The following is a 25,954-nucleotide window of genomic DNA, read 5'->3' on the forward strand; positions in this document are numbered from 1 at the left end:
GGAAGTCCAAGATCAGGACAATAGCAGATCTAATGCCTGGTGAGGGCTGCTCTCTGCTTCCAAGATGATGCCTTGCTGTGTCCACTGCAGGGGAGGAACACTATTTCCTCACATGGTAGAAGGTCAGAAGGGCAAAACAGCAAAAGGGATGAACGTTGTGTCCTTACATGGCACAGGAAGCAGAAAGGCAAAAAGGAGTGCAGAGCTCCCTCACACTTCTTTTACAAGGTCACTAATCCATTCATGAGGGCAGAGGCTTCATGACCTAATCACCCCCTAAAGGCCCCAACTTCATGTAACACTATTATACTGGTGATTAAGTTTCAACATAAGAATTTTTGAAGGACACAAACATTCAAACCATGGCAGATACCTAATAGAAATCTCTGACTTGCTATGCCCATACCCAAAGCCCTGATTCTATCCCTCTTACCCCTCAAATTGTTCCTCCAGTCTTCATCTCAGCTAGGGTCAACCCCACCCTTCCAGATAATCAGGTTAAAAACCCCAAAGACTTCCTTGACTTTCTTCTTTCACAACTGATATTCAATTAATTAGCAGGTCCTATAGAAGTTTCTTTCAAATTATATCCAGAATCTGACAATTTCTCACCACCTGCACTAACACCCTTATCTGAGCCATTATTTCTCACCTGCATTATTTTAATAGCCTTCTAGCTGATCTTCCTGCTTTCTCCTTTGGCTCCCTATAGCCTATTCCCAATATAGTATTCAGTAATCCTTTTCAAAATCTAAGCCAGATGATGTGACCCCCTCTGCTTAAATATCTCCAGTGCTTCTTTTTTATTTTGTTATTATTATACTTTAAGTTTTAGGGTACATGTGCACGATGTGCAGGTTTGTTACATATGTATACATGTGCCATGTTGGTGTGCTGCACCCATTAACTCATCATTTAGCATTAGGTATATCTCCAAATGCTATCCCTCCCCCCTCCCCCCACCACACAACAGTCCCCAGAGTGTGATGTTCCCCTTCCTGTGTCCATGTGTTCTCATTGTTCAATTCCCACCTATGAGTGAGAACATGCGGTCTTTGGCTTTTTGTCCTTGCGATAGTTTGCTGAGAATGATGATTTCCAGTTTCATCCATGTGCCTACAAAGGACATGAACTCATCATTTTTTATGGTTGCATAGTATTCCGTGGTGTATATGTGCCACATTTTCTTAATCCAGTCTATCATTGTTGGACATTTGGGTTGGTTCCAAGTCTTTGCTATTGTGAATAGTGCCTCAATAAACATACATGTGCATGTGTCTTTACAGCAGCATGATTTATAATCCTTTGGGTATATACCCAGTAATGGGATGGCTGGGTCAAATGGTATTTCTAGTTCTAGATCCCAGAGGAATTGCCACACTGACTTCCACAATGGTTGAAGTAGTTTACAGTACCACCAACAGTGTAAAAGTGTTCCTATTTCTCCACATCCTCTCCAGCACCTGTTGTTTCCTGACTTTTTAATGATTGCCATTCTAACTGGTGTGAGATGGTATCTCATTGTGGTTTTGATTTGCATTTCTCTGATGGCCAGTGACGGTGAGCATTTTTTCATGTGTTTTTTTGGCTGCATAAATGTCTTCTTTTGAGAAGTGTCTGTTCATATCCTTCGCCCACTTTTTATGGGGTTGTTTTTTTCTTGTAAATTTGTTTGAGTTCATTGTAGATTCTGGATATTAGCCCTTTGTCAGGTTGCAAAAATTTTCTCCCATTTTGTAGGTTGCCTGTTCACTTTGATGGTAGTTTCTTTTGCTTTGCAGAAGCTCTTTAGTTTAATTAGATCCCATTTGTCAATTTTGGCTTTTGTTGCCATTGCTTTTGGTGTTTTAGACATGAAGTCCTTGCCCATGCCTATGTCCTGAATGGTATTGCCTAGGTTTTCTTCTAGGATTTTTATGGTTTTAGGTCTAACATGTAAGTCTTTAATCCATCTTGAATTAATTTTTATATAAGGTGTAAGGAAGGGATCCAGTTTCAGCTTTCTACATATGGCTAGCCAGTTTTCCCAGCACCATTTATTAAATAGGGAATCCTTTCCCCATTGCTTGTTTTTCTCAGGTTTGTCAAAGATCAGATGGTTGTAGATATGTGGCATTATTTCTGAGGGCTCTGTTCTGTTCCATTGGTCTATATCTCTGTTTTGGTACCAGTACCATGCTGTTTTGGTTACTGTAGCCTTGTAGTACAGTTTGAAGTCAGGTAGCATGATGCCTTTGTTCTTTTGGCTTAGGATTGACTTGGCAATGTGGGCTCTTTTTTGGTTCCATATGAACTTTAAAGTAGTTTTTTCCAATTCTGTGAAGAAAGTCATTGGTAGCTTGATGGGGATGGCATTGAATCTGTAAATCACCTTGGGCAGTATGGCCATTTTCACGATATTGATTCTTCCTACCCAAGAGCATGGAATGTTCTTCCATTTGTTTGTATCCTCTTATTTCATTGAGCAGTGGTTTGTAGTTCTCCTTGAAGAGGTCCTTCACATCCCTTGTAAGTTGGATTCCTAGGCATTTTATTTTCTTTGAAGCAATTGTGAATGGGAGTTCACTCATGATTTGGCTGTTTGTCTGTTATTGGTGTATAAGAATGCTTGTGATTTTTGCACATTGATTTTGTATCCAGTGCTTCTTAACTCACACAGAATAAGAACCAAAGTCTTTCAATGACCTGTAAGGCCACATACCACCTGGCCCCCCATCATTTCTGATGCCATCTACTACCACAATTACCCTTGTTTCCTGTGTTCTGATCACATTGGCCTTCTTGCAGTCAGAGTTCCTGTGTTTTGGAAGCAGATAGGCAAGATACTTGGGGGAAGCATAGGCATGGACAATAAGCAGTCTCTGCCGTACCAATTCAAATTTTGAGATGACATAAAATATATTCCATCTGTATCCTATAGTATTATTTTCGGCCTACTATGTTCTGTGTGGTGATTTAAAGCCTGTCTCCAAGTTCTTTAATATCAAGTGGGTCTAATTCCCTTCCTTTTAAGTATAGGCAGGGCTTTATCCCTGCCTCAACAAACAGAATGGTGCAAAAGTGATGCTATGTGACTTCTGAGGCCAGGTTAGAAAAGGCCATGCAGCATCTGCTGTTTCTCTTGGGATGCTGGCCTTAGAACCTAGTCACCATGCCATGAGGAAGTAGAGAGAGCACATAGAAAGCCCATGTGATCTAACATTCTCCACAGAACTAAGACTCTAAGAGGGTTTGATTTTTCCTTCCTGAGCTAGATACTAAATAAGATCTAGCCATGTCTCTTACTGCCACTTCACATGCTGAAGAGAATCAGGGTTATATGAACAGTGAAGAACTGTTATTTGAAAAAGAAATACAACTTGTAGTTCTTGACAAACAATGGTGATGATCACTTTCTATATATTTTCCTAAACTCACTTGAACATGGTTTCTCCCTCACCATGTGATGGATACTACTTAAGGATTAAGACCTCTAAATCACCAAATAACCATCTCTATCCTCATGATGCCTACATTTATACTTGCAGCAACTCTGATCTCCAATCTAGATCCAACTACCTGTTTCACATTTCCACTTGGATTTCTCACAAGCACTTTAATGGCAACTGAACTCATAATCTTCTCCACCCCTACAGACCTAGTCCTCCCCCAAGATTTTCTATTTCAGAGAATGACTCTACCAATGCTGGTAGTACCTATTATCCAGGCCAGAAATCTCTCTCATTCTGTATAACTCATGTATCCTATTCACCTAACACAATGCCTGGCACATAACTAGTATTTAGAATCTGTTGAATTAAACACTTTTAGGGAAACTGCCATTAAATCGAACCCTCAACTCCTTGAAAGAAAAATGAAATGGATTATGGTTTATCTAAAACCCAAGCAAATCTCCAATCCTCTAAAACCCAGGCTCTTTCCATCATGCCAGAGCTACGACTATTTACTCAAACAGTTGAATGCTTTCTAAAATTCCCATCATTACTGTGCATCAACATGCAGTTATGAATGAATTGATTATAATTTTCTCTGCTCTACCAAATTTCTACTTCTCATACTGTGTCTCATGAATGTGTGCCACTGCTGAAAAATGAACATTAACTGTGTATTCAGGGCATTTAATGACAAACTTGAGTGAAATGTTGTTATCTTTATAGGAAAGATTTTGTTGAGCTCTACTAAGCATTTTTGAAAGCAAAGTGTGTCAGCAGAGTGAAATTATATGCAAAATTATCTAAACTATTCACATGATAGGCAGCCATACTTTGTAGTAGATGAAGCTTTCTAAATGTAGGAGATGAAGCTGAATAATATCAACCTCTGGTCAAATTAACTCCAATCCAAGCCTCTGCCTATGGCTAAAGGCACAAAATGCAAACAATTATAGTACACAATAGTGTGAGAATTCAGGTAGCAATGGAGGACACTATTACAGCTCTGATTACACATGAGACAGTTTCTGAATTTCATCTGCTATTTTTGATACTTATTGAGTACTTAATGTGATAGGAGATGCATTATTCCTGGACTTGGTCCCTGACTTTTCTTCGGAAGTATAAGCAGAGTGATGCATACTTTGGAGAGACTGAGTAGGCTTCTTACAGTCTGTTTTTCATGCTCCAGACAATCTTAATTAATCAGTTGTTGGTTAACTAAATCTGTTGGAGGTATACCACTAATTGTTCAGCCAGTACACCTTGAGGGAAAAAAATGTAAGTCCTCAGTCACCTGCTCTCTGATTTGATAACTCTCAGCTATAATTTTGACCTATCCCACAGGATATTGAAAAATAAGTAACGAAATCTGTGTACAGATTGGAACCCAGTAGATAACATTTCAATTCTAAAAATTAAAATCCAAGGTATTGTTTCCATTTGAGTAACTCCAAAATTTAAACAAGAAATAATTTTTCTAGGTATGAGGTAAGATTACAGTAAAAAAGGGATGTGCCTCTTTCTAGTAAGAATGTCACATTCCCTCATTTACCTCCTCCTTTCTAGGCCACAAATACACATTTCAGGATAATAATAGCTTTATTGAACAATTACTCTGTGCCAGGTACCTTACTTAGATCAGGGTTTCTCAACCTCTGCACAAGTGACATTTGAGGGTCAGATTATTCTGTTATGGGATGTTAATTTTAGTATACAGTAGTCCCCCTTTATCTACAGGGGCAGTAAGTTCCAAGACCTCCAGTGGACGGCTAAAACCTCTAACAGTCCTGAACCTGATTACCATAATTTGAACACATTTCGGTTCACATCTTCTGCCTTTTCCATCTTAACTAAGCACTTATCATGCACTGTGGCCACAACTCTTGCAGTTTGAGGTACAACAGCAAAACTAGCATGAATTTTTTTTTCTTCTTTACAATTTCACAGATAGAAGATTCATTCTTACCACATTCTTAGCAACTTCAGCATATGATGTTTTTCTTTCCTTATTGAGAACTTACACCTTTTCATTTAAAGGAAGCACTTTATAGCTTCTCTTTGACATATCCAAATTGCCAGCATTACTACTCTTGCACTTTCTGGCCATTATTAAGTAAAATAAGAGTTACTTGAATGCAAGCACTGAGATACTGCAAGAGTCAATCTGATAACCTAGACAACTACTAAGCAACTCACTGGCGGGTGGTATGGACAGCATGGACAGGCTGGGCAAAGGGATGATTCACATCCTAGGCAGGACAGCATGAGAGTTTGTCACACTACTCAGAAAAACATGCAGTTTGAAACTTATGAGCTGTTTATTTCTGGTATTTTCCATTTAATATTTTCAGACCACAGTCTGAGGATGACAGACGGTAACTGAACTCAAGGAAAGCAATATCATGGATAAGCGGGGACTACTGTATTTAGCAGCATCCCTGGCCTTTACCCTTCCCCACACCCATTTGTGACAACCAAAAATGTCTCCAGAAATTACTACGTTTGCTGGTGGGCAAAATTTCCCTAGTTGAGAACTACTGCCTTAGATATATTAATTTATTTAATCCTGTAAAAATGCTATGAAGTAAATTCTACTTTCCATTGTACAGGTGAGAAAAGTCACATAGACATATTAAATAACTTGCCTAAGGCCAGACAGCCAGTAGCAATACAGCTGGTATTTGATCCAAGGATTCCAGAGCCTGGAGTCTCAACTGCTATCTTGGTATCAAGACTTTGACCCCTTTATGACGAATGAGATGAGGCTTGGTAGGTAGATCAGAATCCCTTCCCGAGCTGTTGAAAGGAATTGCTGCATCAACGAAAGCTTGAAATGGGCTTGAAAATGACTTGAAAGTAAGAGGGAAGAGGGAGTAAGGTCTCCACCTATGTATACCTGGCTCACGGTAATTGAAAGAAGACATTTGTAAAATGGAGGACCACCTATGTATAGTCTAAAAACCTACAGCTTAGTAACTTTCTTCTGCTACCACCTAAATTACTTTTACACCGAGGTAGAGTAGATGCTGAGTATAATTTAAGTGCCTCCTCTCAACAGAAATTTCTGGCCCGCCGGCCAGCATAATTCTCATTATTGGATTCCCTCCTGTAATTGGAGATTCATATCTTCCAATTAGAGAATTCCACTTGCAGATGACCCTTGTTAAAATGCCAACATCCATATTAAGCTCTGTTAGTATTCATCTAAATAAACTAATCAAATTAGCTGGTGAGTCATTTAGCAAGCCATTAGAAAGTAAATTACAAAACAGGAAAGTTCTGATGACCCAGTCAGGGGCAGGGAAAATCTGGTTACAGTGTTATGCCGGGAAGCCACATCTGGGGCTGGTAACAAGGTGGGGCAGTACAGGAGAGGAAATGCACTGGGCAGGAGACAGGTGACCAGCTGTGAGGATGCACGGACAGTCACTTATAGGAAACTTCACCTCCTTTCCATCCTTCTCTCCAGTTTCCTATTTGATAATTTCTCCCCTCCTGATATCCCAGAGTTCTTCCCTCAAAATACAGACTGGTTCCGCTTATCCGTGACAGGCTGCACAGCAGACATGCATCTGCAAAACAAAATATGAGGGGCTGAAAGCTATCCTAGGCGGTGTTGCTCTTCCTTCAGTCAGCTACCCAAATTGTTTTCTACACCTTGATGACATGGATTTCTACATGCTGGAAACTAAGCCAGAATCCACACTACACATGGCTTTTCCCTGACCCTGGCATCTCCAAACATCTTGTGAAACACAAACTTCATTTTCTGTGGGACAAGAGACTGACAGTGGGGATGCTCTATCACTTGCTGTGTATGTCAATCTTCGGGCAAGAAAGTCTGTCTTATTTATGTAGGGAGGCAAAAGGAATTCCATTCCTTTTCTCCCTAACTCATTACCTCTAAATAGTAGATAACTATTTGCTTTCTTTGAACCAGATAGTTACACTAAAAGTGCCTATTGTGAGAATTTTTCTTCAAAAAAATGAAGAAATAAAATGCCACTGAAATTTACACTAGGTTCTATAATTAAGAACTTTAAGTCTGCTTAAAATAATTTTCAGGCATTCAAACGCTAAAAGAAAACTTGTTCAAAAATATGGACAAGAAAATCAAAACCGAAGTTCACAAGTGATATAACAGGAAAAAAAATTATTGTGGAACTCTTAAAGGCCAGTGATTTTAAAAAAAGAGAAAGAAAGAAAATAAAACCATGATACTGATAAAAAAAAAAAAAAAAACTGGATTGGGTAGCTAATTTTAAGAAAGTGACCAGATAAACCTTATACAAGCATACCATAGTTATTAAGTAGGCTGAAAGAGGGAAAGTTGGTCTGTTTCTGATCAAACTACCTTGCCTTTTGAGAAAAGCAAGTGAAAAGATAAATACACACAAGCTTGGATTTTAAAAAGAACTTGTATTTATTATATTTTGCAACTATGATCTTTTAAAACAGTGGCCTTAGGAAAATCTGCTTTGGCAAGTGACTGCAGAGGCTCCTGTGGAGAGGAAGTGAAAAGAATGGGCATATAAACAAGGGCTGCTGGCACGTTCAAAGCGCAGGGGATAGTTCACAGAGCAAAATGTAGTCCTAAGTAAATGGGTTTCAGGCAATTTCAGTGTTAAGATAACATCATTAAGAGTAGAACAGATTGTGCTCAAACCCTGCTGTTTATAATTAACACGTTGCTTCCAAATACTCCAGGGTCCCTGGTAAATAGTCTTCTGCTCACATCCACCCAAACCAATCAGAATATTTTCATCAGATTCCATGCTGGGCCAGCACCTGTTTGGACAAATCCAATAGAGCCAAAGAACTCCTCTCCTTGGCCAGCTAAGTAGTTGGATGAACACAGCTTGGCTTAGTCATTGTCACAGTGTCCATATGGCTTTGAAGCTTGTTTTCACAAGAAATCATACAAGTATTTTATTATGTCAAAGTTCACCGTCCTAAAAACAAAAACAGATAATATGTTAGCATTCTCACCCCTAGATTGCTCAGCTTTGTATGATTCTGGAAAGCACACGCAAAATAATTCACGACTAATGCTAAAAATCCTATAGTGCTATCAAATGCACCCTGATAGGACTGACATTAATTCTTTAAAATGTTATTAGGAACACAATATTTTAAGTTTTTTTTTGTGCCATTCACAAAGTTTGCCTTTCTAAAAAAAAGTAAACGAAGCTAGAGCTATTCAACATTCTGTACTTCAATTGTACTACAGAAAGTTTAGACTTCATTTGAAAGCTATTTGCTTTTTGTCTAATAACCAGAATAAAGTAATTAGAGATTCAAAAGTATTTAAATCTTCTTTGCTTCTGAACATTGTTTATCTTCCGAGACACCTGTTTTGTCATTACATAATGCATAGCTCATCTGTCCTCATTTGTAGTTTTCATTCTTTTCAGTCTTTTAACGCTGGCTGACCTGTGTGTGTATTGTAACTAAATCTGTATGATCCAAGAATACGATACAACAAACAGACGATGTGAATGTATATTTTTGTACTCTGATGGCAGGCAGAATAAAATAGCAGAGAGAGAGACATATAATTATTCTCCTTTCACCAAACTCATTCTTCACTATAAATATTCAGACTTGGAGGTTTATTATTTGAATAAATGGTCAAAATAATTGGATATAATCATCTAGCAATAAGTATAAAATTAAAGCCTTAAGTATTCAATTCTGCAAAAATAATCATCCATGTGAGAACAGCCTTTTAAACATTCACTAATTGCATGCTCTTATTTATTAAACCATCATCAATTAATGTTTTTGTCTATCATTTTGCAATATACTTTCTAAAAAAGTTTCTAAGCAAATGACTGACATATCAAATATTTTTTAAAATGTGGAATGGGGAACTATAGATACTGCTTATGAAAACACATTTAAAAATAGCTAAAAAGAGATGCTATGGCTATTGTGGTACCTAATGTTGGACTGAAGAATAACTTGCTTCATTGTAACAGTGCCTCTCTGAAGAATACTAAGCCTTTCCAAATGGTATAAAACTGCCAAAACAATACTGCAGAACTAAAAATAGTTTTAAAAAAATCTTATGCATAAAGACACAAAAAGTATGGTTATTAAATCATAAAGTTATTTTATATGTTTTTCTTTCATTCAACTCTAGAAACACCCAAATTTATGGGCACCAAAGTACTTTTGACACATGATTCTTTTTGTTTGTTTCTGAGATGGAGTCTTGCTCTGTTGCCCAGGCTGGAGTGCAATAGCGTGATCTCGGCTCACTGCAACCTCCACCTTCCCGGTTCAAGCAATTCTCCTGCCTCAGCCTCTCAAGTAGCTGGAGCTACAGGCATGTGCCAACATGCCTGGCTAATTTTTGTAGTTTTAGTAGAGATGGAGTTTCACCATGTTGGCCAGGCTGGTCTCGAACTTCTGACCTCAGGTGATCTGCCCGCCTTGGCCTCCCAAAGTGCTGGGATCATAGGCGTGAGCCACCGCGCCCGGCCAACACATGATTTTTAAAAAATCATGATACTGATTGAAAAGATTTAGAAGACCATAGAAAGGAAATGGATATAATAGACTACTTTTAACCACGGACCAAAAAGGCAAGTGGTATTTGTCCATCTCTCCAGGCACATTTCTCCACAATGACTTTGGGTCTTAGGTTATAAACCTAAAGTAATATGGTAAAATGGACTTAAATATTGTGTTGCTAATTTTTTTTTTTTCTGGACTTGGGTGAAAACAAAATTTTTGAAGCAGGTAAGATTAAAACAACTTAAATTCCAATACTAGGAGAATCCATAAATTACAATACGTTATTTCATGAAATATTATACAGCCATACAAAATGATCAATATGAAGATATACTAACAATATTAAGGGAGAAAGGGAGAAGAAAGAATTGCAAATAAGTTGTGATGGCTGCAGAGAAATGTTTGTCTAATGGACTAGTACTAGAAGAGCACAAATACATGAAAATATTGTGATGTCTGTAGGACTTCTCTATTTTTTGAGAAATCTGTTTGTGTTACTATAGCATTCGAATAGTTTGTAAAATAAACAAATAACAGAACAGACTTAATAGAATGAATGGAGTGACTTAAAAATACTAAGCAACTTAAATGTTCATAAAATTTTCATTATATTCCCTTTCTGTACTTTGTCAGTGGTAAGTACTCATGCAAACTGAATCACAGTAAGAGTTTTAGATTAAAAAAAAATCAATCAGGAATTGAATATAAGATCATTCCTTTAAGAAACATTTATTTCCCAAGATGTGTCACTATCTCTACCATTCCTCCACCCCCAATATAAATAGGTAACTTGCCAATTGATCTCACACATATTATTTTAAGACATGGCAGAATTTGTTAGAATAACCACAGGAGCAACGGAAAAAACTATGCCACACATCCGAAAGATAACTTTGTGCTTTAAAGTACTTGAAGACAAACAATCCTCTTTAAAGAAAGGTATAACTGACAAGAGAATTGTGTAATTTGCATGGATGTTCCCTGGCTTTCCATGGTCACAGATGCATATTAGAGTCACGTAAGTATAATTTTAAACTTTGGGATAACTTTCAATATACTATGGGAGATTCTCCCACAGAACATAAACGAATTTTCTAAAGTAACCAGCTGGAAAGAAATACAGTAAACACAAATAGTGTGGTGGCAATTTTCCTAGGAGTAATTCTTAAATCAGAATTTAGAATACGTTAATACAAGTTAATTATATGGCATATATTTAAGGATTTAATTTTGCCTTTATCCTTTTATTTCATTTTATCGATTCATTAAAATACTTTTTCTTTCTTTTAGGATACTATTTTGTTTCCTTTTACTTTTGTGGGCAGTTTGAGTTTGAGTTTTTTAATTTATTTTTTCTGACAACTTGCAACCATACAACTTTAAGTTGTAACCTCTATTTATCTTATAGTGTCTTCCCACTGACTGTGGAAGAAAAACAATTGAAAATGTGTAACTACCATTCACATTAAGAACAATCCAAGAACAATTAATTTAGCAAGCTTCTCAGTCATCTGTTATCTGCCTTCTCCCATACCCTATCTCCAAATTTTATGTTCCCTTTCTAGAATCAGCTTCCTACAGCTTCTCTGTCCAAACCTTTCCACTGTAGTCTCTATATCCTCTATCTCTTCAAGGAATGGTTATTTTCCCCTTCCAGGCTTAACTGAAACTAGGCTCCCCTCAAAGGACATAGTCTTTTCTTCAGCTCCTTCCAATGAATGTTTAACTCTCTACTGTACCCCCGGATAGTTCTGTCAGGTGGGGCTGGTGTCCTGTGCAAAAAGCTCTGCTACTCTGAGATTAAGACCATTCTGCTCACCATCCCCACCTCTTTGTGGCCATCCCTTAGTCACTGAGTAATTTAGCATACAGTTCAGTCTTCCTTTCCAACCCAAGACCTGCGTCAGCCTAGTGACTTCACTATATATTTCTCTTTCTTACCTCCAATAACCTTTTCCACTCTCATAATCACACTCAGAAATGCTCTACTTCTAAAGAAATAAATTCAGACATTCTACCTTATGATCCCCAATTTCTCCCTTTTTTGCTATCTGGAACATGTTAGGACAATCAGTTCACAAATGTCTTCATTTTTTCCTGATCTACAAACATTAACTGAGTATCTATGTGCTAGGCACTGAACTATTAGCCCCCCAACTGGCTTTACTTCCTTCCTGCCCTTCCTAGCTTAGACTCCATGATTCATCAGGTCAAGTGGTTACTTGCTGGAATCCACTGAACTTACCTGGCAAAACCCCAGTACGATGTGATTTCGATTATAATTCTTTGCTGTCTCAGTCTCTAGCACATGGATTGGTGTTGGAGAAGACCACAAGTCTCACAGATTGGTGCCATTGTAAATTCAAGGTCAAAAACCTCAACACTCCCAACAAACTGCTTTCCTTTCAACAGTTTCTTCCATTCCCCATGGCAGCTATTTCAAATGTTCCAGATTTCTCTAAACTGCTACTATTTCTGCCCTTAGTCTCAATTTTGTCTCCTCCTTCTCAGAGAAAATGGAAGTCATCACATCAGAACTCCCTCAACTTTTTGCCACCAAACCTCCAAATTCAGCTCCATCAGAATCCATCTTTTTCTCTTGTTATAATGCAAGAGGATTCTGCTCTCTCATCTACGGCTCTTGCAACTCAAATTCTAAATCCCATGCTTATATAACATTTCAGTAATTGTGTGCTTTAAATTAATCTTTCTCCCTTTTGTATCGTTAACTCTCCTTCTCTATCTGTTCTTTCCTATCAGCATTTAAATATGCTCAAATCTTTAAAAAATAAATAATAACCCTCTCTCAACCACACAACCCCTTTAGCAGTTATAATCCTCTCTCGGCCAGACACAGTGGCTGATGCCTATAAACCTAGCACTTTGAGAGGCCGAGGTGGGTGGATCACCTGAGGTCAGGGGTTTGAGACAAGCCTGGCCAACATGGCAAAACCCCATCTCTACTAAATATACAAAAATTATCTGGGTGTTGTGGCACGCGCCTGTAATCTCAGCAACTCAGGAGGCTGAGGCACGAGAATCACTTGAACCTTGGAGAAAGAGGTTGCAGTGAGCCGAGATCGTGCCACTGCACTCCAGCCTGGGTGACAGAGTGAGACTCTGTCTCCAAAAAAAAAAAAAAAAAGAAAGAAAAAGAAAAAAAAAATCCTCTCTCTCCTTTATAGCAAATAAATAAGTAAATAAATGAATCCTAGAATACAGGCTAATAAGAATAGGATATAGCTATGTTATACTTGTTGCTGTATCTCCCCAAAGCCTACCACAGTGTTTTGTTTATAATGGGCAACACAATAAATGTTAAATAAATGAATGAAAAACATTGTCTCTCTTTGTTACACCTACTTTCTCATAAATACTACAGTATGACTTCTACTTCATCATACCACTGAAAGTGTTCTGGATAAAGCTACAAATGACTGCTTTATCAGTAAATCAGAGAATTCTGCTTGATTTCTTGGTGACAACTGACTTTTGACCATTACTCCCTTCCCTTATAGTTTCCTAGTTTTCTTGTATATACAACTTTATATGAACTGTTACATGCACTTAAGCTTACATCATGAGTTATTTTCCCAAGTTACTATCCTTCAAAAGTGTGATTTTCAATAACTGTATAAAAATACATGATGCTATTGATTGATTGCCATTTTAGACATTTGGGTTATATCCTGTGATCCCTACTATCTCATTTGTTCTCTGCCACAGGTGTCTGGAATGAGGCCAGCCTTCCTTTTCTTTGGTAACTATCCTTGGGACTTCCTCTCCCATCAAGCCTTGATTTGGAATGAGACTGTCTCTGAGCTCCCTTCTTGCTGTCCTCAAAAACAAATTCATATGGTTCCCCTTCATCTGAATTTTTACTGCTAATCACTATAGGAAAACATGCAATATTTATTTAGCACATACTAAGTTTACAGCACTGTGCTAGGTTTGAGGATAAGGCAGTGATAGACATAAACACAGTCTGCTTTGAGCTTATGAGCTTGTATTCTAGAAAGAAAGATGAACCCTAATTACTCAACTATTTAAGTAAAACTTGTTACGTATAATGAAGAACAAAATGGGAACTTCCAAATCGTGTGTGTGTGTGTGTGTGTGTGGTATAGGGGGGTGATGATGGTGGTTGTGGTATTTGTGAGAATGCGTCTTTAAGGAGCAGACATTTAAACTGAAATCTAAAGGTTATGTAGCAGTTAGCTAGGTAAAGGAGAAAAGAAGTTGGAAAATGCTGTATATACAAGGATGGGAAGCAGAATGGTGAATGTAAAAAAATGGAAAAAAGTGGTTAAAGTGCAGATACAGAGGAAAGAAGGTGTATGTGCTAGATGGGGCTAGGCACAGGTAGGGGCCAGATCATTGGGGCCTTGTAAGTTATTTAAAAGATTCTGTTATTTATCCCAAGAGCTATGGGAAACTACTGAATATTTTTAATGAGCAGGGTGACATTAAATTTTTATAAAATCATTCTGGCTACAGCATGGATAATAAATTATAAGAGGATAAGAGTAGACAGAAGATCAATTAGACTGTTAGAGAAGAGATGATGGTGGCTTGATCTAGAGTGGTAAAAGTATCATGATAACAAGTGAATGAAATTGAGACAAATAAGAGGGGCTTTGTAAGCTCAACAGGACTAATGGTTGAATGTTAGGAGTTGGGGAGAGAGAGATGTCAAGAAGGACTCTCAAATTTCAGGCCTGGGCAACACAGCAGACTGCAGTGCTTATCACTGAAATAAGAAACACTGGAAGAAAGCCAGATATTTCACTTTTTGTTGGTGGGTTGAAGCAGAGGTTAGAATTCCTAAGTTCAGTTTTGGAAATGTATTAATATAGCTGGGAAACAGCAATAAAGGTCAAGAATTTTATAAAAAATACGTCTGGTCTTTAAAAATAGGGGCATTATTAATACACAGATGATTGTTGAAGTCACAGGTGTGGCTCAAGTTGCCTAGGAAAAAACTGTAATATTTTTTCCTAAAGAGCCTAGGGCCAAGCCTAAAGGAACAGTTATATTTAAAGGTCAGGTGGTAAAGATAGCCTTTGTTAGTAAAAACAACCAAAGAATAAAGAGGAAAACCAGAATACTGTGGAATCATGTCTAAGAGAAGAGAGTTTTAAGAAAGACAGAGTAGCCAACAGTGTTAGGTGCCACTGAGAGGACAAACAGCCGAGACTAACAAAGGTTCTGGGAAAGTGGAGGAGATGGAATTCAGAGCATGGGTAGAAGAATCTACCTTAGGAAGAGGAACCCCATCCTGCTGAAAAAGGAAATAAAGAGAAGATGGACACTAACACAGGTAGCTCAATTCTCAATTGATGGCTTCAACCTTGTTCTGTGAAACAGAGTGAAGACTGAACAGAATGAACTCAGGCATTAGAATTTGGGGTTTAAACAGAGTCAAGAATTTAGGTGGAGGCTGGGCGCGGTGGCTCATGCCTGTAATCCCAGCCCTTTGGGAGGCCGATGCAGGCAGATCAACTTGAGGTCAGGAGTTCAAGACCAGACTGGCCAACATGGTGAAACTCTGTCTCTGCTAAAAATTAGCCAGGCATGGTGGTGTGTGCCTGTGATCCCAGCCACACGGGAGGCTGAAGCAGGAGAATCGCTTGAACCCGGGAGGCAGAGGTTGCAGTGAGCCAAGATCACACCACTGTACTCCAGCCTGGGCAACAGAGCAAGACACTCCATCTCAAAAAAAAAAAAAAAAAAATTTAGGTGGAAAAGAAGTCTGGATGCCAGGTGCCCTATTATCTCAATACATGAGGTGGAATGGCTGAAGAAACAAAAATCAGTCTTAAGGAGAATAGGGAAATAGAGCCAGATTGCATGAGTCTCAAGGAAGTCCACATTTTTATAAGAAGTTGGAGGCAGTAACAGTCTGGAAGTGGCAACAAGAAGGATGGCACCGAAATGACCTCCAACCCTGAGGGATTAGGGTTTGAGAAAATACATAGCTACAACTAGAGACAAGTCGAGGGAAAGCAGCATTCCAAAGAAGGAATCAGGTTTTAGCTAAGGCAATGAGGAAGACTATTAGGAGAATAATAATTCCTAAGGCACATGGGAGGGAGGGAAAGAATGAAAGGTAAAGTCAGCAGAAAAGAAGTACAAAACACGGGAATGAGAGAATGGAAGAGGGCAGGTGTGGGGAGGAGCGGGTGCTTATTCTATGGATATTGCCCATGGGAAGTAGGGAACAGTAAAGAAAACAAAAGAAAGTTACAGAGCCCCCAAGTTCTATGTCAAGATTCCAGGTCTAAAGTTCTTGCTTCCTTCTGAGGTGGTAAATGAAAGTGCATGTCTCTGGATGTGTTTAACACCCATCACTGTGATGCTCTGCACTAAGTAACGTCAAATTAAGTCGGATTCAATGGAGATTCACTATATTAGGAACCCACAAACTTCCGTTTTGCACATGATTATGTTAGGGCACAACCTAACACATTCAGAGTAATAAAATTCCTGAAATGAACAGGCTTCACTCCAAATTTATGCCTTGGATAGAGGCTCTTAGATATAGAAGTTCCAATATAATTGTTTTTTTTAAAGGAAGTAATTGTTTTGTGATCATACTTAACACACTAAAAAATAAGTTACTGCTCAATTTTCTCTGCGTAAAAGTTTGCCTGGTTTTATTAAAATGAAACATTAAAACCCTTGAATTCATGTTTTACAGCCTATATGCCACAAAAATGTGGTAAATACCTGCATCATATTATCACAGAACTTAAAAACATTTTTTATAGAGACGGGGGTCTCACTACGTTGCCCAGGCTCATCTTGAATTTCTGGCCTCAAGCAATCCTCCCACCTCAGCCTCCCAAACTGTTGGGATTACAGGTGTGAGCCACTGCACCTGGTCATTCATTCATTAATTTATTATTTATTTATTTTTCAGAGCATTTTTAATTCAGAAGAGACTTCAGGGAGAAGCTGCAATCCTATGGACTTCAGAACCTCAAGAAGCTGTAAAATTAATCATCATCAGAGATTTGCAAATCTATACTGATATCAAGCACTGTTTTAGGCTGAAAAAAATAATGTCTCAGCCTAAATACTGTTAATTTTGAAATATATGTAAATACTTTCATGACTAATTTTTAAAGGGTGCTAAAATGGAATCTTCATATTAAAAAAGATAAGGAACACACTGTCTATGGATTGCCCTGTTCACCTTGCCAGTCTACACACTCATCACCTCTTCCATTACAGTCCTGACAGATTGTTATCCAGCTGCAACTGTATGATGAAGTCACTTATTCATATAAATGGTCTGAACATTTTCCATAACACTAAGAACACCTCTTTGTAAGGAAACTTGTATTTTTAGACAGCTTTCATTTTGACAAATGTACTTACTTTCTTCCCCAGAACTTCTAACACTCTAGAATTACTCAGAATTAGCTTCATTCATTTTGCATGACAGCCCCTGAAATACTTAAGACAGTTCACATGTCTTTCCTAAGGCTTTTCTCTCCCACTCTGTCCTTCAGTCAGGGATGTGACACAATTCCTCATTCTACCACTCTCCTTGTGTCCCTTCAGCATGTATCCATTTGTCTCTCTGAAAACTCCAAACCCAGCACAGCACACTAGATTTGATCTGCCTGTGACAACACACAGGAGAATGATTATGTCCCCTGACCTAGACACTATATTTCTATCAGTGTTACCTAAGTCAGGATTTTTAAAGCCTTGTAGTCAGCTAAAAAATTTAGGAGTTAAGCCAGCTCTCTCCCATCTTATTTCAATACAAGAGAGTTTTCTGTAGCCAACTGTCCATTAAATCTTACCTTGCTACTATGGGATCATTTATTCCAGCCTATTAAGGTCTTTCAGAATCTTGATTTTTGTCCTCTAACATATTAGCTATTTCTCCCAATTTTACGTCATTTGTAAATTTGAGAAGGTTCATTCTACAGTACAGCCTATTCATTCTTGGCACTTAAATAGATGATTTTTTCATGTTTAAATGTCATGACTAATGACATCACATTAGGAAAACACTAATTTTTATATTTGGTATATCATTTACATAATTCAAGACATTTTACCTTGCAATAGCTCTGATGAAGTCTAGAGACACTGTGCATTTGTATTTTGGTCCATCAAGCTGATCGTCATGGCCAACCAGGGTTAACAGCTGAAGGGTCACTAGAGAGGTAATCTAAAAGAGAACATTTTTATAAGAAACTGTTTTAATAAGATTATGTAATACTTTTGTTTCTGAAACTCTTATAGTCTGATAAAGACACATAACTGAATCATAAGAAACGTCTGCAAAGAAAATGACTACTTTGCAATCTGTAAACACAAATTTGTACATATGTTTTCTAGTCTGACAACTAAGACTAGTTGTCAGAGTCCTAGTTTTTTTTTTTTTTCTTAGAGATATGGTCTCGCTGTGTTACCCAGGCTAGAGTGGCATGGCTTGATCACAGTGCATTGGAGTTTCAAATTCTTGGGCTCAAGTGGTCCTCTCAACTCAGTCTTCCCAAGTGGCTGGGACTACAGGCACATTTTTTAAACGTGCCTATAAAAAAAAACAATTTTTTACTGTTTTGTAGAGACAGGGTCTCACTGTGTTGTCCAGGCTGGTCCTGAACTCCTCGCTTTGTGATTCTCCTGCCTTGGCCTCCCAAAGGGTCGGTGATACAGAAGAGGGGCAGGGAAGTGCTGGGCAGAGAAGGGCGTGGTCCCTGGCTAGTGCTCCACCCCAAGTCTGTGCCCACAGACCTAGGTAAAGGCTGGCATTGCAGTTTTTGTGCCTAAATGTTACATTTTCCAAGACCACCCTGGCCGCCATGCCCCCATCCTGTGCCTATAAAAACCCCGAGACCCTAGCAGGTAGAGATACAAGCGGCTGGACATTAAGAGAAATACACCGGCAAAAGAACACACAAGTGGCTGGACATCGAGAGGAACACACTGGCAGACACCAGCAGATGCCAGCAGGCCATCTACGGTGGGACGACACGGAGTTTGGCCAAGAGCGGCTAGACTTCAGGGGAAAACTACCTTCCCACTCCATCCCTCTTCGGGTTCCCCATCCATCTGCTGAGAGCTACTTCCACCATTCAATAAAAACCTTGCACTCATTTTCCAAGCCCACATTTGATCGGATTTTTTGGTACAGCAAGGCAAGAACTCAGGATACAGAAAGCCCTCTCTCCTTCCAATAAGGCAGAGGGTCTAATTGAGCGAACACAAGCCACCTATAGATGGCAAAACTAAAAGAGCACACTGTAACACGCCCACTGGGGCTTCAGGAGCTGTAAGCATTCATCCCCAGATGCGGCCGTGAGGTCGGAGCCCCACAACCTGCCCGTCTGCATGCTCCCATTAGAGGTTTGAGCAGCGGGACACTGAAGAAGCGAGCCACTACCCCTGTAAGGGGGACAAGGGAACTTTTCCTGTTTCACTGGGATTACTGGTGTGAGTCACTGCACTCAGCCCAACCAAGAGTCCTAGTTTAACAACTGATTCAAACAATCAGTCCTTAAGAATTCCACTAGAGACAGCTTTGTTTCATTAGTGACTCAGACACATGACTGCTAAACCTTTAAAAGCTGCAAATAAAGCACATTCCTCCTCTAAAAATTTTACAGAATTTCTATCTAAATAACTCAGAATATAAAATCTATACTCCTTTGGGTATAAAACAATTATAATACGGATTTAGGCCTTTTTAAGAGTTAGGTAGCTGGTTAGATGAGAGATAAGAAATACATCCTTCAGACCTGGGCTTAGTCTCGGTTTAAAACTTTCTTTCCTTCTTTTCTTTTTTTTTTTCTGAGGCAGGGTCTCACTCCATTATCCATGCTGGATTGCAGTGGCGCAATCATGGCTCACTGCAGCCTCAACCTCCCCAGACTCAGGTGATCCTCCCACAGCAGCCTCCTGAGTAGCCGGTACTATAGGCACATGCCACCACACCCGGCTAATTTTTTGTATTTTTTGTAGACATGGGGTTTTGCCATGTTGTCCAGGCTGCTCTTGAGCTCCTGGGCTCAAGTGATGCACCTGCCTAGCCTCCCAAAGTGTTGGGATTACAGGCGTGAGCCCCCGCACCCAACCATTGCTTTAAAACTTATTGCTGATCATGTACTCAGGAAAACACCAGAAGGATTATTAGTAAAAGCAAAAGTGTATCTTGATAGGTCAAAATCAAAGTACAAAATCACTTAACATTCATATGGCCAACTAAAATATTAAGTTCTCTGAAATCTAAGAAAGGAAGCTGATCCAAGAGCTGAAATTCTTTGAGCGCCCATTGTCTTCTCCTAATTTCTTATTTTTGTCTCCCATAAGCCAGCAGGAAAAAGAGCAATGGCAGTAAGATAAAATTTGGAGACTTAGTTACCTGTAACTGCTCAGTGGCAATATGAATAAGAGTTTTAAGTTAAACTATCTGTAATACCTAATCATATGTCTTAGGAATTAAAAGGCTCACTTAATTTGAGACTAATACTTTACAGATGCTAAGTAAACATCCTATGAATAATAAAAACACTAACAGCAGTAGTAATTTGCTTGGTATTAAGTACTCTATACACATTATCTCATGTTATTCCTCATTACCCTCATGTCCACAAGGTGGACATTATTATATTTTTTTTATAGATAAGCCTTAGAGATCTTAAGTAACTTTGTCCATATTCCAGATCTACTGCCTTAGCAAGAATTCAAGAAACCATGATCATCTTACTATATTACATTTCCCATTACCATTTTAAAGGGAAAATTGTCATGCAGTATTCAGTCTACTACTTTACTAACAAATTAAAGGGTGAACAGATAATAAATATCTCATATAGAGTATCTTATATAGAGAAAACCCTATATTCAGTAAATATGAAATATTTCAACTGGAAAAGCAATTTATATTAACACATCAAAATACAAAGCTCTGCATTCAAAAGGCTAAGACTTTAATTTCTAATTCAGTATCAATAATTAGGTTACACCTTGAAATACCTCTTATAAATATTCTGTGTGTGTTGAAAAGAATATGTATTTTGCAACTGTTATGTGCTTTGTTACATGTCTATTGCTTTGTTACATATATGTCTATTACACAAGACACATGTAACAAAGACATTATTTGTATTGTTAAATCTTTTTTTTTTAATTTTTTATTTTATTATTATTATACTTTAAGTTTTAGGGTACATGTGCACAATGTGCAGGTTTGTTACATATGTACACATGTGCCATGCTGGTGTGCTGCACCCATTAACTCGTCATTTAGCATTAGGTATATCTACTAAAGCTATCCCTCCCCCCTCCCCCCACCCCACAACAGTCCCCAGAGTGTGATGTTCCCCTTCCTGTGTCCATGTGTTCTCATTGTTCAATTCCCACCTATGAGTGAGAATATGCGGTGTTTGGTTTTTTGTTCTTGTGATAGTTTACTGAGAATGATGATTTCCAGTTTCATCCATGTCCCTACAAAGGACATGAACTCATCATTTTTTATGGCTGCATAGTATTCCATGGTGTATATGTGCCACATTTTCTTAATCCAGTCTATCACTGATGGACATTTGGGTTGGTTCCAAGTCTTTGCTATTGTGAATAGTGCCACAATAAACATACGTGTGCATGTGTCTTTATAGCAGCATGATTTATAGTCCTTTGGGTATATACCCGGTAATGGGATGGCTGGGTCAAATGGTATTTCTAGTTCTAGATCCCTGAGGAATCGCCACACTGACTTCCACAATGGTTGAACTAATTTACAGTCCCACCAACAGTGTAAAAGTGTTCCTATTTCTCCACATCCTCTCCAGCACCTGTTGTTTCCTGACTTTTTAATGATTGCCATTCTAACTGGTGTGAGATGGTATCTCATTGTGGTTTTGATTTGCATTTCTCTGATGGCCAGTGATGGTGACCAAAAGCAATGCCAACAAAAGCCAAAATTGACGAATGGGATCTAATTAAACTAAAGAGCTTCTGCACAGCAAAAGAAACTACCATCAGAGTGAACAGGCAACCTACAAAATGGGAGAAAATTTTCGCAACCTACTCATCTGACAAAGGGCTAATATCCAGAATCTACAATGAACTCAAACAAATTTACAAGAAAAAAACAACCCCATCAAAAAGTGGGCGAAGGACATGAACAGACACTTCTCAAAAGAAGACATTTATGCAGCCAAAAAAAAAACATGAAAAAATGCTCACCATCACTGTTAAATCTTATATACACCATTTTCAAAATCTGCCTGATCAAAACTGAGAGGTATTAAAATTCTTTTGTTATCATAGAATCTTTCTGCTTTGTAGTTTTTAAGCTATGTTACTAGGTAACGTACATACAGATTTAAAATTACCTTTTGTTGACAAACCTTTTCATTATAATAACCCTTTTATTCTCCAGTAACGTCTTAGCTTACGATGTATTTTTTTCTAATCTTAATATAGCTATATTAGCATTCCTTGATGTGCTCTGCCTTTTTCTTACGTTACTTTTCATGATTCTACTTCCAAGGTTCATGTTTTCTCAATTTAAAACAGTTCTCATGTAAATAACATATAGTGGGATTTGGTTTTTATAGTCAGTCTGACAACTTTTACCTTTCATTAGGACCATAGACTCCATTTGTTTTTAATACATCTAATGATTTTCTAAAATTTTTCTTTCTACTGTTATATTGACTTATTTGTCCCTCCTTTCCTTTTTCTCATTCCTTTCTTACCTTTCGTTGTAATTATATTTTCTTATCTCTTTTTACTTTTACTACCTTGTAAGTAGTTCTATAGTCCTTTTAATTCGAATGTCCATTTTGATTTCTTTTTTGGCTCTCCTGCTATTTTGGAAGTCCTCCTTTATTTCCAACTTAGAGAGTTTTTCCAGTTTTTTGTTTTGTTTTTGGGGGATCACAGAATGTGATCCGCATACTAGCAATCCTCTGAAATCTGTTGAGGCAGCTAGGTTCTCTGGGAGGAAAGAAGGGTGCATGGGAACCTGGGTGTCACTGTGACAGAGTGAAAATAACCATGGTGGCCACCCTGCCTGTTCTGCCCACCAGGCCCCTTCTTGCTTTATTCCAAGAATGTCTCCAGCTGATGACAACAGAGCACAAAGCATGCCCACCATGTGGGATGACCTACCCCAGGCAAATGAGGTAGGGTGTAACAAGAGTTTTTTCTCTTATTTATTAAGGTATCTACATAATATCCTACATTTTGCCTTTTAGCCTGCAAAGTCTAAAATATTTACTATGTATCCCTTTACTAAATAGGTTTGCTGACTTCTGCATTAGAAGATTGCTAGATTCAAATTGTTAATTTAACCAACATTAAAACTAAGATGTTTAGTAACTTGATCAAAGTGGTAATGCCTGGATGGTGCCAGAAACTCACTTGACTAGGACTTCAATCTCCTAACTCCAACTCCAAAACTTTTAAAAAACATGCATAAGCTGTGATCACAGCTAAGAGAGTGCAGATCTAACAGATGTATTATACTCTTGCCTGAAAAGAATGTGTGCTAAAAGAATTAGGATGATCTGCAAAATAGTCATAAAGGGAGCATTCAACAGAATAAACCCAGCAGTATGTCTTTAGCACTAAGATACAGGACTCTTTGCCCATTAACTTAGAAATCTGGTATATGCTACAAGTTTGTATCCACTGTAGAGGTGGAGCTGCCTGGCTGTCGCTTAAGGTATTAAGATCATCCAATTACCTCATTCCCACTCTCACCACTGGGCCCATTCAGATTCCATACTTAATCTTCTGATTTCGGAAGAGAGAGAACATAGTTTAAGAGAAAAAAACATTTAAAGTTAGTAAGATCTGTCTTTTGCCACTTGCTAGCAGTAAACTTCAGACTGATCAGTTAAACAATGTGGACCTCAATTTTCAAAACTAAAAATCATCATAATAATCTTTCAGCCACACAGGGATGTTCTAAATATTTATAACTACAAATGAGCACCAAAAAACTGTTAGAACTAATAAATGCTTTCAGTAAAGTTGCAGAATACAAAAATTAACAAACATGTCTATACACTTACAATGAACTATCAAAAAAGGAAATTTAAAGAAATCTAATTTACAATAGCATCAAAAAGAATAAAACAGGTAAGAATAAATTTAATCAAGAAGGTGAATTATTTATACACTAACAACTATAAAACACTGATGAAAGAAATTCAAGAAGACACAAATAAGTGAAAAGATACCTGTGTTCAAGGACTGGAAGAATCATTATTATTAAAATGTCCATACTACCCAATGCAATCTACAGATTCAATGCAATACACATCAAAATTCCAATGGCATTTTTCACAGCTAGAGGTATCACAATTCCTTATTTCAAAGTATATTATTAATAAAAAACTATAGTAATCAAAACAGTATGGTAATGGCATAAAAACAGACACACAGATCCACAGAACAGAACAGAAAGTCCAGAAATAAAACCACACATATAAGGTCAACTAATCTTTGACAAGTGTACCAAAAATACATAATGGGAAAAGTATAGTCTCTTCAATAAATAGTACTGGAAATACTGGATATCCACATGCACAAAAAATAAAACTGAACTCTTATCTTACACCATACACAAAAATTCATTCAAATGGACTAACGACTTAAATGTAAGACATGAAACAAAATTCCTAAAAGTAAACATGGGGAAAAAAACTCCCTGATATTAGTTTTGGCAATGATTTTTTTGGATAGGCTGCCAAAAGCACAGGAAACAGAAGCAAAAATAAACAAATGAGACTACATCAAACTCAACAGCTTCTTCACAGCAAAGGAAACAACCAATAAAATGACAAGGGAATCTACAGAATGGGAGAAAAAAAATTGGGTAAATCAAATGGCATAAACAAGATAATAGAAACAAAATTATATTAGCGATTGCATTAAAAGTAAATGAAATGCTTCAAATAAAATAAAAAGACTGAAAAAAAATCAAGCTGCATTTTGTTTAAAAGAGATACATATAAAATGGAAGCATATGTGAAAGTTAAAGGTCAAGGACAAAATTGAGATATGTCACACAAATTCTAATAAAAAGAACAATAATGAAAATCTGTTAAACATCAGACAAAACAGACATGAAATGAGGTTTAAAGAAAGGTTCACTTAATAATGATAAAATGCAGGCCCTGAGCTCATATCTCTTACAAGATTAATTGTTTGAGACCTTTACTATGAAGAGAAGAGACACAGAACAGGATGGACAGCCAAGGGATCCAGGAGTCTTCGTGGGAGAGTAAGTACTGCTAAAACCCAAGACAAGACAAATTCAATAGCCTTCCCAGTTGGGAAACAGGTAGAAATCTATAATGACAGTAGGCCTGAAATTTTAATGAATGGGAAGATATGTAGTAAAGAGTGAACACAGTCTTCTATTGCTAAGTATATTAACTTCAACCCTTTCTATTTTTCTGTAAAGGATTCATTTGCTAAAACAGGTTAGTAATAGCTATTTGAAAAATCATGCATTGAACTCTATTATTAAAGGCAGTTCTCCTTAGTACTTTTTTTTTAATATAGAAGAAAACATTAATTACCTTGTACTTTGCCACTGACATTTCCTTATAATATTTCTCATAACTGAAACTTTCCTGTTAATTCAAACACTCACATATTTAGATTCTTTAATTGAAATTGTATGCTAAATTACTTTTTCCACAATTTTTTCATAGAAAAACACAAAATCTGTCTTTAATATAGTTAAGTTAGGTTCTCAAGAATATTTTCAGATGCCTTACAGTTTTTTACTTTTAGCACATTAGTTATAACAAATGTCCAAAGGCAGAAAGTTGGAACAAACAGGCCCTTGAAGTCACTTTCAGTTCTACCAAGATTCCCTGGCTAAATTAATCATGTAAATTGTGCAAAGGATATAATATCACTTCAGCTGAAGATGTAGCAGCTAAAAGGAACTTCCAAAATATTAATAAGATGACTGATCAATTTTTTTAGGGGTAGGGCTGATTTAG

The 25,954-nt window shown here is 37.7% G+C and overlaps 1 protein-coding gene across 3 annotated transcripts in view; it reads right to left on the reverse strand.

Moving 5' to 3' along the window:
* Positions 1–2,480: 2,480 nt before the first annotated feature.
* The window catches only part of ORC5 (origin recognition complex subunit 5), a 101,162-nt gene continuing 77,688 nt past the window's right edge, over positions 2,481–25,954 (reverse strand). The window contains exons 13-16 of one of the 3 annotated variants that reach the window (XR_008527175.2): positions 18,035–18,147; positions 8,223–8,386; positions 6,881–7,006; positions 2,481–6,230 (exon numbers count right to left, since the gene is read on the reverse strand). Coding sequence is in view for 1 of the 3 variants with exons in the window: in XM_002818322.3 (XP_002818368.1) it covers positions 8,341–8,386; positions 18,035–18,147 (159 nt within the window). In the remaining 2 variants the exon portion in view is untranslated. Of the gene's footprint in view, positions 7,007–7,833; positions 8,387–18,034; positions 18,148–25,954 lie in introns of those variants that run through there. The other 2 variants (XR_008527176.2, XM_002818322.3) reach the window with 2 other exon arrangements.

The sequence above is a fragment of the Pongo abelii genome, chromosome 6 (genome assembly GCF_028885655.2).
Source record: "Pongo abelii isolate AG06213 chromosome 6, NHGRI_mPonAbe1-v2.0_pri, whole genome shotgun sequence".
NCBI lineage: Eukaryota > Metazoa > Chordata > Mammalia > Primates > Hominidae > Pongo > Pongo abelii.